Source organism: Vicugna pacos, chromosome 19 (assembly GCF_048564905.1).
Source record: "Vicugna pacos chromosome 19, VicPac4, whole genome shotgun sequence".
Taxonomy (NCBI): domain Eukaryota; kingdom Metazoa; phylum Chordata; class Mammalia; order Artiodactyla; family Camelidae; genus Vicugna; species Vicugna pacos.
Window position 1 is genome coordinate 8,528,221 of NC_133005.1, and position 12,413 is coordinate 8,540,633.

The 12,413-nt window shown below is 49.1% G+C and overlaps 1 protein-coding gene across 2 annotated transcripts in view; it reads right to left on the reverse strand.

Moving 5' to 3' along the window:
* Nucleotides 1-228: 228 nt before the first annotated feature.
* Nucleotides 229-12,413, reverse strand: part of ISM1 (isthmin 1) — a 68,580-nt gene continuing 56,395 nt past the window's right edge. For both annotated transcript variants that reach the window (XM_072943777.1, XM_072943778.1), the window contains exons 4-6: nt 9,207-9,350; nt 6,345-6,434; nt 229-1,141 (exon numbers count right to left, since the gene is read on the reverse strand). In XM_072943777.1, the coding sequence (XP_072799878.1) occupies nt 624-1,141; nt 6,345-6,434; nt 9,207-9,350 (752 nt within the window). In that variant the 3' untranslated portion in view covers nt 229-623. The remainder of the gene's footprint in view (nt 1,142-6,344; nt 6,435-9,206; nt 9,351-12,413) is intronic.

Sequence of the window (12,413 nt, forward strand, 5' to 3'; positions counted from 1 at the left end):
TTTTGGAAGCTGAGACTCCAGCAAGGTACCTCATGACTAAATAACCTTTGGTTTAAGGTGGGCGTTTTCTTGTTTCGATATATTTCCATTGATTTATTTATTTTTTAAAGGAGTCATCACTAGAAAATTCTCTTTCTCTTCCACCTCCCTAAGCCTCCTTCTGAATTCTCTTGGAAGTGATTAAATAATTTCACGACTGACAACTCCAGAGAAAAGGATAGGCATAAGTCACATTCACATTAAATAAGTTATATATAAAAACTGCTTATCACGTTTACAACTTCAGTTTCTTTCGCCTTTTGCTTCCCTTAGAAACACTGGATCCGGGGTGTGACTTGAATCCTGCCCGCTGTGGCTTCCAGGGTCCTCTTCCCGCTTCCTTGTCCCCATCCTCCTTGTGGACATCACCCCTAGGAAGAGCTCCAGGGAGGTCTGTAGGCACTGAAGACCACAGTGGTGGCTTCAGATGGCAGTCACGGGGCCTGGAGCACACCCCTAGTGTAATTTACACAGATACTCACGTGGCATATACACACATACACGCATGCGGGTGAGATGGCCTCTGGGCCAGGAGGCAGATCAGTGCAGTGCATTTGTGTCACGAACATTCTGGTAGCGTCTTCTTAATACTCCCTGGCCTCTTGGAACTGCTTCATGTAATCTTCATCTGAGGGGCTCTCCGCGCACTTCTGTCCGTTGTTGGGAGGCCGGGCCTCATTGTACCTGCTCCAGTCGCCCTTGCAGATGATCCAGGGCAGGATGTCCACTTTGTAGTGGAGCTCCGCCGAGAACTCGGTGCTGATGAGGTTGGGCGTGCCCGCCCCTTTGCCCCTGGTGATGAGCTGCATGTTGTCACCATAGCAGCAGTGCTGGGCGGCCAGCGTGGTGCTCTCCAGGGACAGCATAGAGCGAATGCAGTAGCGGGCGGTAGGCTTGTAGATCTCCAGCTTCTCCTTGGGCCCGCTGGCATCCCTCCAGCGGAAGTCCTTGTGCTTGATGTGGTCGAAGATGTCGGCTGTGCTGTAGGCCACCTCGGTGGGGTAGGAGCAGGGGCAGCTGGGCAGGTCATTGATCACCTTGTGCATGTACTTCTTTAAGAACTCGCTCTTGCAGCTCATCCACCGCTCACAGCTGTCCGTGTCTGAAACAGGCCACAGAGAATCCTCATCACGTGCCAGACTGGCCAGGGGATGATGTTGCAGTAAACCGCCCCCTTTCCAGAGTTTAGCCCTGCAGCCCCTGGAGCCCCCAGGCCATAGCTGAACACCCTCACCTCCCTTGAACTTGGGAACTTCTTTGTTCACAAGGTTCTCTGCTCCACCCACTCCTTAATTTACAGTATGAAAAATTTTCAGATACGTAGAAAAGTAGAGAGAATATACTTACACAATGCCTACCCAGATGCCATCACCTAGATTTAACCAATCATGTTTCCTTCATCAAAAAACGTTTGGGAACATATATGATATTATTACCCCTAAATTTTAGTAGGCATCTACATAAAAAGGAGGATAATCAAACCATATTTCCTATGGTTTCCTAGATAACCATAACCTCATTATCACTCGTAACAAAATTAACAGTTCAGGGGGCTATTCTGAATCTCCTCTCTACACCAGTGATAAGTGGTAGAAAATGCCTCAAAGGAATATTTGTAGGACTAGGTTTTATTTCTGCCACTCACTGACTAGTTAAACTAGGCTAGTGGCCTAACCTCTTAACCTTAGGCAGGAAACAGTAACAATAATTACATGCAAATTTCTGTGATAAAATGCCTTAAAGAGGTAAAGCTGGTCACCCCAGCTTTTAGTGAATTTAACACTGACCTGTAGGCTTCAAGCCAGAACCAGCCCCCAGAGGTGTCTGTTGTTCAGCCTTTACAGTATTAAAAAAGATTGGATTAATTGCCAACATTTAAGAATCAGGTGATTCTAGTTATTAATGTAGATTCCTAGTTTCATTTGGAAAACCAAAAGAGATGTTTATGCTGGTCCTGCAATGCTCCACGGGAACAAGTGGCCCTGTGAGCAGGCGACCAGTGACCACTTCTTTGTCGAGGCAGGAGTTCCCCAGTTCACGACCATCCCTGCCTGACCCCTTCACTCATGGATGTTCTTGGTCCCTTAGTCATCTGAGTCCACACCTCTGGGCTAGTGCGTGTCTCAGCTTGTGCTTTCCCAGACCCTGAGACAAAGATGCTATGAAAATGGTTCTCTGGGAGGTGATTCCGGGAAACACCAGCAGGGAGCAGGGAGCACGCAGGAGGGACAGGGAAGGGAGGGCAGCAATATAGGGTGTGGCTCAAGCAAGTAACCACCGCACAAAACTGGAGCTTCTTCCTACTAGAGAACATTTCAGTTACCCCGTCAGTGACAGGCTGGAACTTTACCCCGTGTTCCTGGGATACAAACAAGGTCAAGGATTCCCCGCACCCTGCACATCCTGGAAAACCACTTACTGTAACAACCGTTCTTCCCGTGGCACTTAGCTAAGACGCACAGAGACCCCTTGTTTACTGTGACAAAGCCAGACACAGACCCTCCAAATTCCCTTTCTTTGCCTCATAAATGATTAGCTAAGCTGCTTGTCCCCACTGATCAGTCAGAACAAAATGCATCTCAACTAAACTTTAGTTAAAGCTCTCCTCTTCTTTCAAGTCCCGTAACTTTGGCCTCCCAGCCTGAGCTAGCACACAGACTCTCCTTAAGGGTCCCTCCTGGAAAACAGGCTGGCCTCAAGGGAAAACTTTCTCTGCTGTATTATCTGCCCTCGCCTCCCATTCATCCCACTTCCCCACACCTGGTCCTTTCTAGCCTGAGTCACCCCTCAATAAAGGAAAGCGCTTTTGCCTAACCCTTGAGATGTTTGTGGGCCTAGAGTCCCTCTCTTGCAAATAGCCCCTTCCCCTCTTGCAATAATCCTTTGAATACTCTTTGCAGAAAGATTTGTTTCTGATTTGGCGGGGATCTGGGCATTCTCCCCCAGCTCCCACGCATCACGGATAAGGGGCTGCTCCTGGACTTCCAGCTGCCCATGCATTCATGGGCTGGTGCACTCTGGGGGCCAGAAGTTCTCCGGCAAAGAACCACAGGGGCCGCTGGGGCGTGGGCACCTGTGCGGGCAGCGCAGTGAGCTCAGTCAGCCATATATACAGGGAAGCCACCCGTGGTGGAATGTGGGGGTGCATTAAGGGTGCATCAAAGCAGAGTCCCAAGGGGGTTACAAAGTGTCATTTCTATCAGTGCAAGTCAGGGAGTGCTTCAAGGAGTGTGAGACCCTGGGCTGGTTCTGAGGCTTGGCTGGGCTGCATGGTTGCCCCCAGGTGTCCTGCTCTGAGCTCCTGCAAGGAACCCTGTGGCACTGTGCTGACTGGCAGCCTCTGCGTCTGCGTCGGTGTTCACATCAAAGCCACGGCTGCCCCTGGTTGCTGACTGAGTGTGGTGAGGGTGCTTGCCCAGCTAGGGACTAGCAGCCTTTGCTGAGGGTGCCCTGTTGGCATGGCCAAGACTTCCTCAAGCTGCCCTGATGTCCTTGCCTCCCAGTCGTCTTTCCTTCCCTCCTCCCTTTGCAGGGTCAAGTTTGCCCCTTGGTCTGAAAGCCCTCCCTGCCTGCTCCTCTGCCTTCCCCCTGTGCCCTTCTGAGTGCCTCCCCAGGGAGTCTCCTGAATGTCCAATCCCATCTCAGAGGGCTGGAGCTGACAGACTACAGGAGCAGAGATGGGGGCAAGGGGGGCCACCCAGATTAGTGTTAATTGTGCAAACCAGGGTTTGTGGGGTTGTCTGGGAGTAGGGGACACGTTCACTTTCCCTGGAGCAGAGGATATGGGGAAGGGAGGCGGTTGGTGTCAGATCATTGGGGTCTTCAGTACAGTGTAGGCTTGTTCAAGAGGGCACTAGGGAACCACAGAAGGTCTTTGAGTGATAGTGTTCAGTAGGAAGATATATTCAGTGCTGACGTCAATTGAAAGAGCCCAGGTGAGGTGCTCTGGGAGGGAACAGCAGGTGAGATCAGAAGCAGTCAGAGAGTTAGGGCTGCCAGGCCTTGGTGGGCTTAGAGGTGAAGGGGAGAAGGTATCAGAAGGTCTCTCCAGCTCTGACCCAGGGGCCTGGGAGGCGGGTGGTGTCATGAGTAAAAATCAAGTGGTCAGAACCGGGGGAGCAGCGTGGAGTGGGGCTCTGGTTTCCCTTGAGTGAAATGAGGAAGAGAGAGATGGGGGCACTTCTCAGGAGCTGAGAAGGGCCTGGCCTAAGATAAAATGTATGGGATCTTGTGCAAGATGGCCTGGGATCAAATCAACTCAGGTGTCTAGTAGCCCTGTGACCTTGAGCAAGGAATTCGACCTCGCTATGCTTCAGTTTTCTCATCTGTAAATTGGGGATTAAAATAGCACCTTTTTCAAAAAATGCGATGAGGATTAAACCAGAGGGAAGGCAGCGAGTACACAGAACAGGGTGCCCCCCGCAGGGATCTGCTGAGGCTCCGAGTTCTAGGATTCCACCCCTAGAGCCCCTGACTGAGCAGCTGCTAAGAGAACGGAGGTTCCACCCTGGGACGTGTGTGTCTGTGAAGCCAGTGGGGGTCCCCCCTCAGAGGGCAGGGTGTTCAGAAACAAAATTCAGTGAGACCCCAGAAAATAGCTTTGTATTTTTCCTCCAGGGTGGAAGGCCATCATACTTCATGTACCTACGAGACGTATATCTTTTGACTTATTTTTCTCAGACTACATGGAGTGTACAGTGTGACTATTCTAAATGCTTTACAAGTATGAACTCATTTAACTCTACAACAGATCTAGGAGGTAGGCACCATTACCATGTCCCATTTTATAAGTCAGAAAACTGAGGCCATAGTAGGTTAAGAAACTTGACTTTGTGCTAGTTAAGCTTTTCTCATCTCTGCTGGGCATCTTCTATCTGTCTTTCTAGATCCCCACTCCATATTCTTCCTTGCCCTGGAAGGTTGCCCAGTGTGGACTGGATCAGTGGGCTCTCTGCACCCTGACTTCTAATTGGGGTGAGTCCATGGGAGAAACTGGTCAGAGACCAGAGGGAGGGAGGAAGGAGCAAGGTCAGGGTATGGTCCCCTAGGCTCCCCCCTCACTGTTACAGGTTGGCTGCATCCTTCTGAGAGCCAAAGTGCTGTCAGGTAGCCCTCCCCTGTGGTTCTGGTAACCACTCCTTCTCCTGGTCCCTCCAGGCCAGGAGGTGATAAGGGCTCTCCACTGTTGCCAGCCCCGGGGGTCTGTTTGATCCCTTCTTGGTCTCCATCCACTGCTCATACCTTTGCAAACGGACCGTCATCAAATGCTCCTCTGCTACCTGATTTGAGTGTGTGCCACATTTGTTCCTGCCCAGAGCCAGACTGATCCACCATTCTGTCTCCCCCCTGTGTGTCCTTAGCAGCCACTGGACCCCTGGCCACAGGAAAGGGCAAGCAGCTGCCTGAGACGCAGGGAGGCCTGAGACGCTCTTTTCCCCAAAAGGCTGTCTTGCTCCTTCACCACTGTGTGGAAAATTCCCGCTTTTAGTCTTTAATTTTTTTTTTTTGATCAAATGCATTGTGTTTGGAGAAGGCTCCTACTGAAACAGTTTGGTTCTGTGTGAGGCCTGAGGTGGGAGCCCCTGGGCAATTGAATTTCCAAACTGACTCCAATTTGGCTGAGGAGGGCAGAAGTGAAGAAGCTAAGGAAGAATTCTGGGGGCGGCAAAAAGAAATGGGGCAGAAGACGTCTCACCTTTCTGCAATACAGAATTACACCCAGAAGTATGCTGTTTTGAAAAAGCGAGCCTTCCCCTGGCACCTGAGGAGGCACTTGCTCCATGTTTGTTGCACTTGCTCTAGCATTTTCTAGTAGATGAGTAGCAGGGTGCACCAACGGTTTACAAAAAAATTCAGTGGTTGGGGGCAGGCATCATGTTGAAAAAATTCCCTTTCTCCTCTTCCCTCCCCCGCCTCTCTGCTGGAAAACTGACATCACCATTCCTTGATTTCACTGGGGACCCTTGGGGAGGGCTATGGGAAGAGAGGTCATGAGGCTTGAGGCCCTTACTCTGGACGGGTCCCATGCTAGGGGGAGGGCAGTCCCTGCCAGCTTACTGTGGACACTGTGTCCCTGGCAGGGTGGACACAATAGAGCTGTTGGGTTCTGTCTGGCACAGGAGGCCTGGGATGGCTCTCTCTTGCTTGGGGTATATTTGGTGAGGAAGAAATATGCTGAGAGAATTGGACCCCATAAGAGGAAAATGGAACATTTAGATGGATACAAGGATGGCATTGCAAAGGTGAAAGGCATCTCTAAAACACTAAGTCAATATCTGGATGAAAAAGAAAGAAATTCTTCTTACCAACTTCAAAGAGCTTGGTGGCATTAAACTCTTCACTTCCCGCAAGCAGACTCACTTCAGTGGCAGCTGTCCTGAAGGTGTCTTCAATCCCTAAACAGACAGGACTCATTTTTTCCTGGTTCTATGGAAACAGTCACCGCCCCCCACCCTCAAGACTGGCAAATAAAGAAAAAACAAATACACCTGAACAAAGCCTTTTTTGTATTCATCGCTACTCATGGGCAGAAACTGGCCAACAGAGGAAACAGTAAAAAGCAGGTAGTAGAGCAGAAAATATATTAACCCCCCAGATACCATTTGCAGCATGAAATCAGATCCAAACATGCCTGAATGAGTTCCTAAGGAATGTATTCCCTGGGCTCAGGAATGGGGTTCTGGGCGCTGGGGGACACACGTCAGGATGGCTGGCTGTCCGCTGGTGTCAGGATAGAAACCAAATCGGAGGCTGTGGACCACAGTGATAACTTGCTGTGTGGCCAATACCAGTCTTGAGGACTTATTCACTGGGTTCAAATCATTACTAGCAGGGTGACCTTGGGCAAGCCACAGAACCCTGGTGTGATTCAGTTTTCACATCCATGCATGGGGAGAACCAAATGGTCCACCATACAGTGTTGAATGAATTAGATGGGTCATGTGTAAAGACAGCCCTGTGAGTAGGAAGTGGTAAGTGAGGGTGACACTTTCCCCTTGAATATTTCTCTAGCTCATTTTGAGAAGGCAGCAGTCCTTAGCTGAAACCTGATTGCTCATATTCTAGGACTTTTAGCACTGCTGATGATGCTCCAGAGGAAAGAAGCTGGGGTGGTCATTACTCACTCGGAGACAGTAAACCTAGCTTGCCTCCAACTTCCTGGCTCCCTCCCCTACCCAGACTATCCACCCGACTCCAACCCGTCCAGGCTTCCTTTGCAAACAGGGATCCTATGTAAGTGTAGGCAGCCAGGAGAGGAAGCAGCAGTAGAACACAGACCCTTTGTTGGAGAACCTTGGCTGTTCTGCTAGGCATGACTTGATTTCCTTTAATAGGCTCTCTCTGATTTTACGTGAGACCCCTAGAACTTGTGTGTATGGTTGGCCTAGGGGACAAACTTTTACAGTGTGATCACTGTCAGGCCCGGGAGATGGCCTGCCTCCTGAATCTTTCCAGTGAGGCTGAGAATCAATCAACCAGAAGAAAAAAGAGATCCTGTAAGAGGAGATCCTTCTTGCTCAAGGGAGCCCTGAAAAGCTGGCAGTCAGAACAGAGAGGCAGAAAGGATGAACAGAGGGCAAGGTCAGATGAGAAGAAAATGGATGAACAGGACTGCTGGCCACACTGCTGTCACTGCGGGGAGAAAACCAGAAGGAAACATTCAAAATGGCTGCAGAGAATATATCCCCTGACAAGACCTCTTGGTCCACTGCTTTTGGGTCTAGGCACCAGCTAAGCTGCCGAGCCCCAACACTGAGTGCTGTCTGGGTCCAGCTTCACTAGGATGAATGCAGGAAAGATGAGGAAAAGCATCTTGATGGTCGTCCCACTTTTGGAAATCCATCTGCATGGCCAACCAGGGCCACAACAGCCTCTTCTCCCCTGTCAGCCCCATTTTCTACACACACCCCCCTTTGCTGTCGCACACATGCCCAACCCCATCCTCTCTCAGCTCAGAAATCCCTTTGCTTTTGGACTTCATTTTTTGTTCTAAGTCTCAGTCTTACAGTTTGAGAACAGAGTTTCCAGGAGTCAAAACAGGATGTCTAGGGTGCGGGGAGCAAATGTTCCATCTCTGAAATTTCTTTCAGAGGAAGCCATTTGAAATGTGGGATTTCTTGGAAGAGCCCAAGATGGCATTTCAGGCTGGTACTCCACCTGGCCATGGGGAACATCTGGTAAGTGGAAAACTACAAACCAGGAGATGGTAAACTTTTTTGGTCAAGGGACAGAAAGTAAATATTTTAGGCTCTGGGGGTCACATGGAGTCTTGCTTGCATATTCTTCTCCTCCTCTTCCTCTTTTCCCCCTCCTTTCCTTCCTCCTCTCCCCCCTCCTTTCCTTCCTCCTCCTTCTTCTTCACAACCCTTTAGAAAGTGTGGGCCAGACAGAAACAGGCTGTGGTTTGATAACGCAGCAGTCACAACTATTTTTTAACCCAATATGGCCTCTCACCAAGCTTGCAATTAGTTACGTTTTTAAAACATTGACGATGCAGTTTAAAGTGATAATTAATGGCCAAGTTGCCCCAATTTGCTCCCCTGGGAGCCTTCAGCAGCTCTCAGGCATTACCAATAGGATGAACACATGGTTTTTCTCTAGATGGCTGTTAAGCCTCTGCTCCTAGTTTCCTCGCGAGACCATTAATGTCTGTCTTTATGTGTCTTTTTAAGGTACAACCAATCCCACATCAAAGGCCCGAATTTGCCAGAGTCCCTCCTTTAAATTAAGTACATGGTGGCATTGTGTTCTAGGTCATGGTTACTGTAATTGTGCATAGGACTCAGAAAATCCATCTTTTCAGCCACTAAGCTGATTACTTGTGTCTTATTGTCCCTGTTTGGTCAGAATTCTTATTAGAAAAATGGTTGTCCTGTAAAAAGTCAATTTGTAAAAGTTTTTAAATATAAATTAAAAGCTTCCACAGGCTCACAGATATGGAGAACAAGCTAGTTGTTACCAGTGGGGAGAGTGGGGAAGGGCAGTGTAGGGTCGGGAAGAGGAAGATATAAACTAATGGGTGTAAGACAGGGATGTACTGTACAACATGGGGACTCTAGCCAGTATTTTGTAATAACTGTAAATAATCTTTAAAAATTGTATAAAAAATAATAAAATAAAATAAAGCTTCCAGTTGAACGTGGAGCCACATCCCGGGGTAAACCCACCTGGGCAGTTTGGATGGTCACAGGTCCTAGATTCTGTTGCAGTACATGCATAGCCACAGGACCTGGTCCGTTTCTGGTTGCCATTTCCACAGGTGACACTGCAAACAGACCAGAGACTCCAGTCGCCCTCACCATCTGTGGAATCTGGAAGGGAGCCAGGGAGATGGTCACCAGCCTCGCCCAGAGTCCCCATGTCCTCCCTTCAAGCTGCCTGACAACCATCCGCTTCCATTGCTCCAGCTGTTGGAGAGGCCAGATGCCAGCTGGAGTCAAAGGGTTTATGACTGCAGGGTTCATTTTCAGGATTAGCTTCAAGGAGAAAGGGACTCTGTCTGAGGTTTGGGGCACGTGGCCACGCCCTGACCCCTTGAAGCTGCCCCGTAAGTGCTTGTTGAGAAGGCGTACATTTGCAGAGTGTGGGCCATGGAATAATATGGTAGGGATTTTCCAAAATGACCACCATGACTTCCTTTACATGCAGAGAGAGGAGCTGTCTGGAGGGCCACCCATACACCACACATGGGAGTGAAGCCTTCCTGGATCTTCCAGCCACTTCCCAGTGGACAGATGAGTGCAGCTGATGCCATTGGCAGTAGAGGAACTGTCCACTGGGGCCCTGCCTGAACTCCTGAGCCACAGAATCATGAGAAAGGATACACTGCTGTTGTTCTAGTCGTCGAGTTTGGGGGTGGTTATGCAGCAGTAGATAACTGACACACGGTGGAAGCTAGACATGGTCCTTGGAGGTCATCACTTAGCATCTATCCAACAAATACCTACTGGGCCCCTATTATGTGTCAGGCACAATTCTGGGTATGTGAGATATATCATTAAATAAAACTTTTAAAGATTTCTGCCCTATAGAATTCATATTTTAGTGAAAAGGGTCAGACAATAATCAATAAACACAAAAAATGAGTGAATTTTGCAGTATCTCAGAAGTCAATGAGTGGAATGGGAAAAAGAGAAGGAGACCAAGTTAGGGGGGCCTGGGTGCGTGAGAGATGCTGGTATATTACTGAGACGGAATTTGCCTTTTTAAAGGTAAGGAAACCAAGTCCTGAAATGGCTGGGTGATCCACTCAAGGCCATCAGGGTGAGAGCAAGAACGTTTGGGCTCGCGTGCCAAGTCCCTGATCTCTAAAGCATGACTCTTCCTGAGCACCTTCACTATGAAATGCCTTTTCCTGCTTTCTCCAAATCTTCCTCCAGCCTTGGATCCTCTGCCAGTGCCAAGCACGGAGCCCCAGACATGTTCCAGCAGGGAAGGGGTCCACTCCATTCATAACAGTTCACAGAGATTGTTACTATGAAGGCCTGGCAAGAATGTAGTCCACACGTGTTTCTGCCTGAACCGCGGGCCCTGTGCCAATCTCCCAGGTTGCTGTTTACCTGATGCTCACTCTGCACGCTGCTTAGGCAAACATCGGGCCATTGGTTCTCCTCGGCCCACTACACAGAGTCTGTGGTGGGGGTTCCTGGTTGAGGCCTCTTCCCTAGCCCAAAGTGAAGAGTTTGCTCACACCTCACCTGCCCCCAGGACCTCATTCATTTCTCTTCCCTCCCCAAAAGGAACTTTTCCAAACTTTATTTCCTTCTAAGAAATGGTTTTCCCACCTCACGGCCAAGACGTTTGAAACGATTGCGTCATGTGAGGGGACAGGCCTGCTTCCCCCCATCAGCTGCCTTCATCTCTGCCGCCTCCCACCTGGGCATCAGTGCAGTGAAACTGGAGGGACCACTGAAGAGGTGGGCCTTGGCTGCTCCCTCCAAGACCACTCAGTGAACTCCCCAGAACACAAGGTGTGTACCTGGAGCAATCACAAGGTGGCGCACTTATCAGCGGGTGTATCCAGATGTAGCCGGTTATACGTACATATGAACATACCCCCCGGGGCCAAAGTTTCTTAAAAAGAACAGCCACCACAGCAAAATGTCACCAGTAAAGACTATACTGTCCTTAGACTCATAGAAAGGGGGTGGTGGGTCAGTTATAAAAAGCTTATTAAATCATGTAAGTAAAGTCCATGTCACCTGTGTGGTGAAGACATGATCCAATGATGCCAAGAGGTCTCCCGCTGGCCTCAACCATCTAGAAATTTCTGGCAACCTTTTCCCCAGTTATAGTCAAATGGATAGCTAGTTTTGGGAAATATCCCCCAAATTCAAGATTTTAGCATTAAACACACCACGGGACCTATACTGGAATCTCTGCCTGAGGTAATTTCTCATTTTGGGTTCTTGGATCTAAATTACTGAACGTTAGTCCTGTGTCAGATTATGTGAAAACTGACTTCCATAATTCTTCCCCCAAACCCTCCCCTGGGTTGGTACCCTTTCACACTAACCCCAGTCCAGGCCACATGCCTTGCTTTGGACAATGGGGAAAGAGCAAATATGATGCAACCACAGGCTGAAAGCGTGCTTGTGCATTAGGGCGGCCTTCTTGTGGTAGTGAACTCTACTACCAAGCGAAGAGCCCAGGCTAGCATCCTGGAGGGCGAGGGATGGGGGAGAGAGGGCCAGCCATCTCAGCAGCCCCTGCTGTCCATCTGAGACTCCATCACTGTGAACGAAGCCATGCTAAACCACGCACCTCAGCCAAGCCAGCCCGGAGCAGCATAGTCCAGACAACCTGCAGACTCTTCTCTCAGAATCACATTTGAACTTTTAAGCCACTCAGTTTTGGGGGTGGTTTCTTATGCAGAAAAAGCTGACTATTACAAATACTCCATAAAAATCCTCCCTATAACAGGCTCCCTCGACGGCTGGCGGACTTGGAGCTGTGAAGAAGTATTACTTTCATCAGTGGCTTTCTCTATGTCTTTATTTTAAATGCTCACAAAGCCATTTATTTTTCAAACACTTTTTTTATCCTGGTCCCCCCAAATTAGGCACAGAACGTGTATACAGCCAGGTGCCTAATCATTTCTACTGGGCTAGCAACAAAGCGAAACGACCTCTTGGAGGAAAGTGGGCATGTCTGCCTGCTGCTCTGAAGCATCTACAGCATACAGCCCCAGAGGAATGCCACAGCCAAACCTCCTCGTGGGGGTTACTATTTGTTTTATGTGTTCAAAGGACAGAAAGGGAATTTCTGACTGGAGGACAAAGATTTGAGGGTGGGATTTCTTCCTGCAGTAATGAAACTGGGGCACATTGCTCAGAGCAGAAGATGAGTGTAAGCAGCGATAATTACAAAGATGA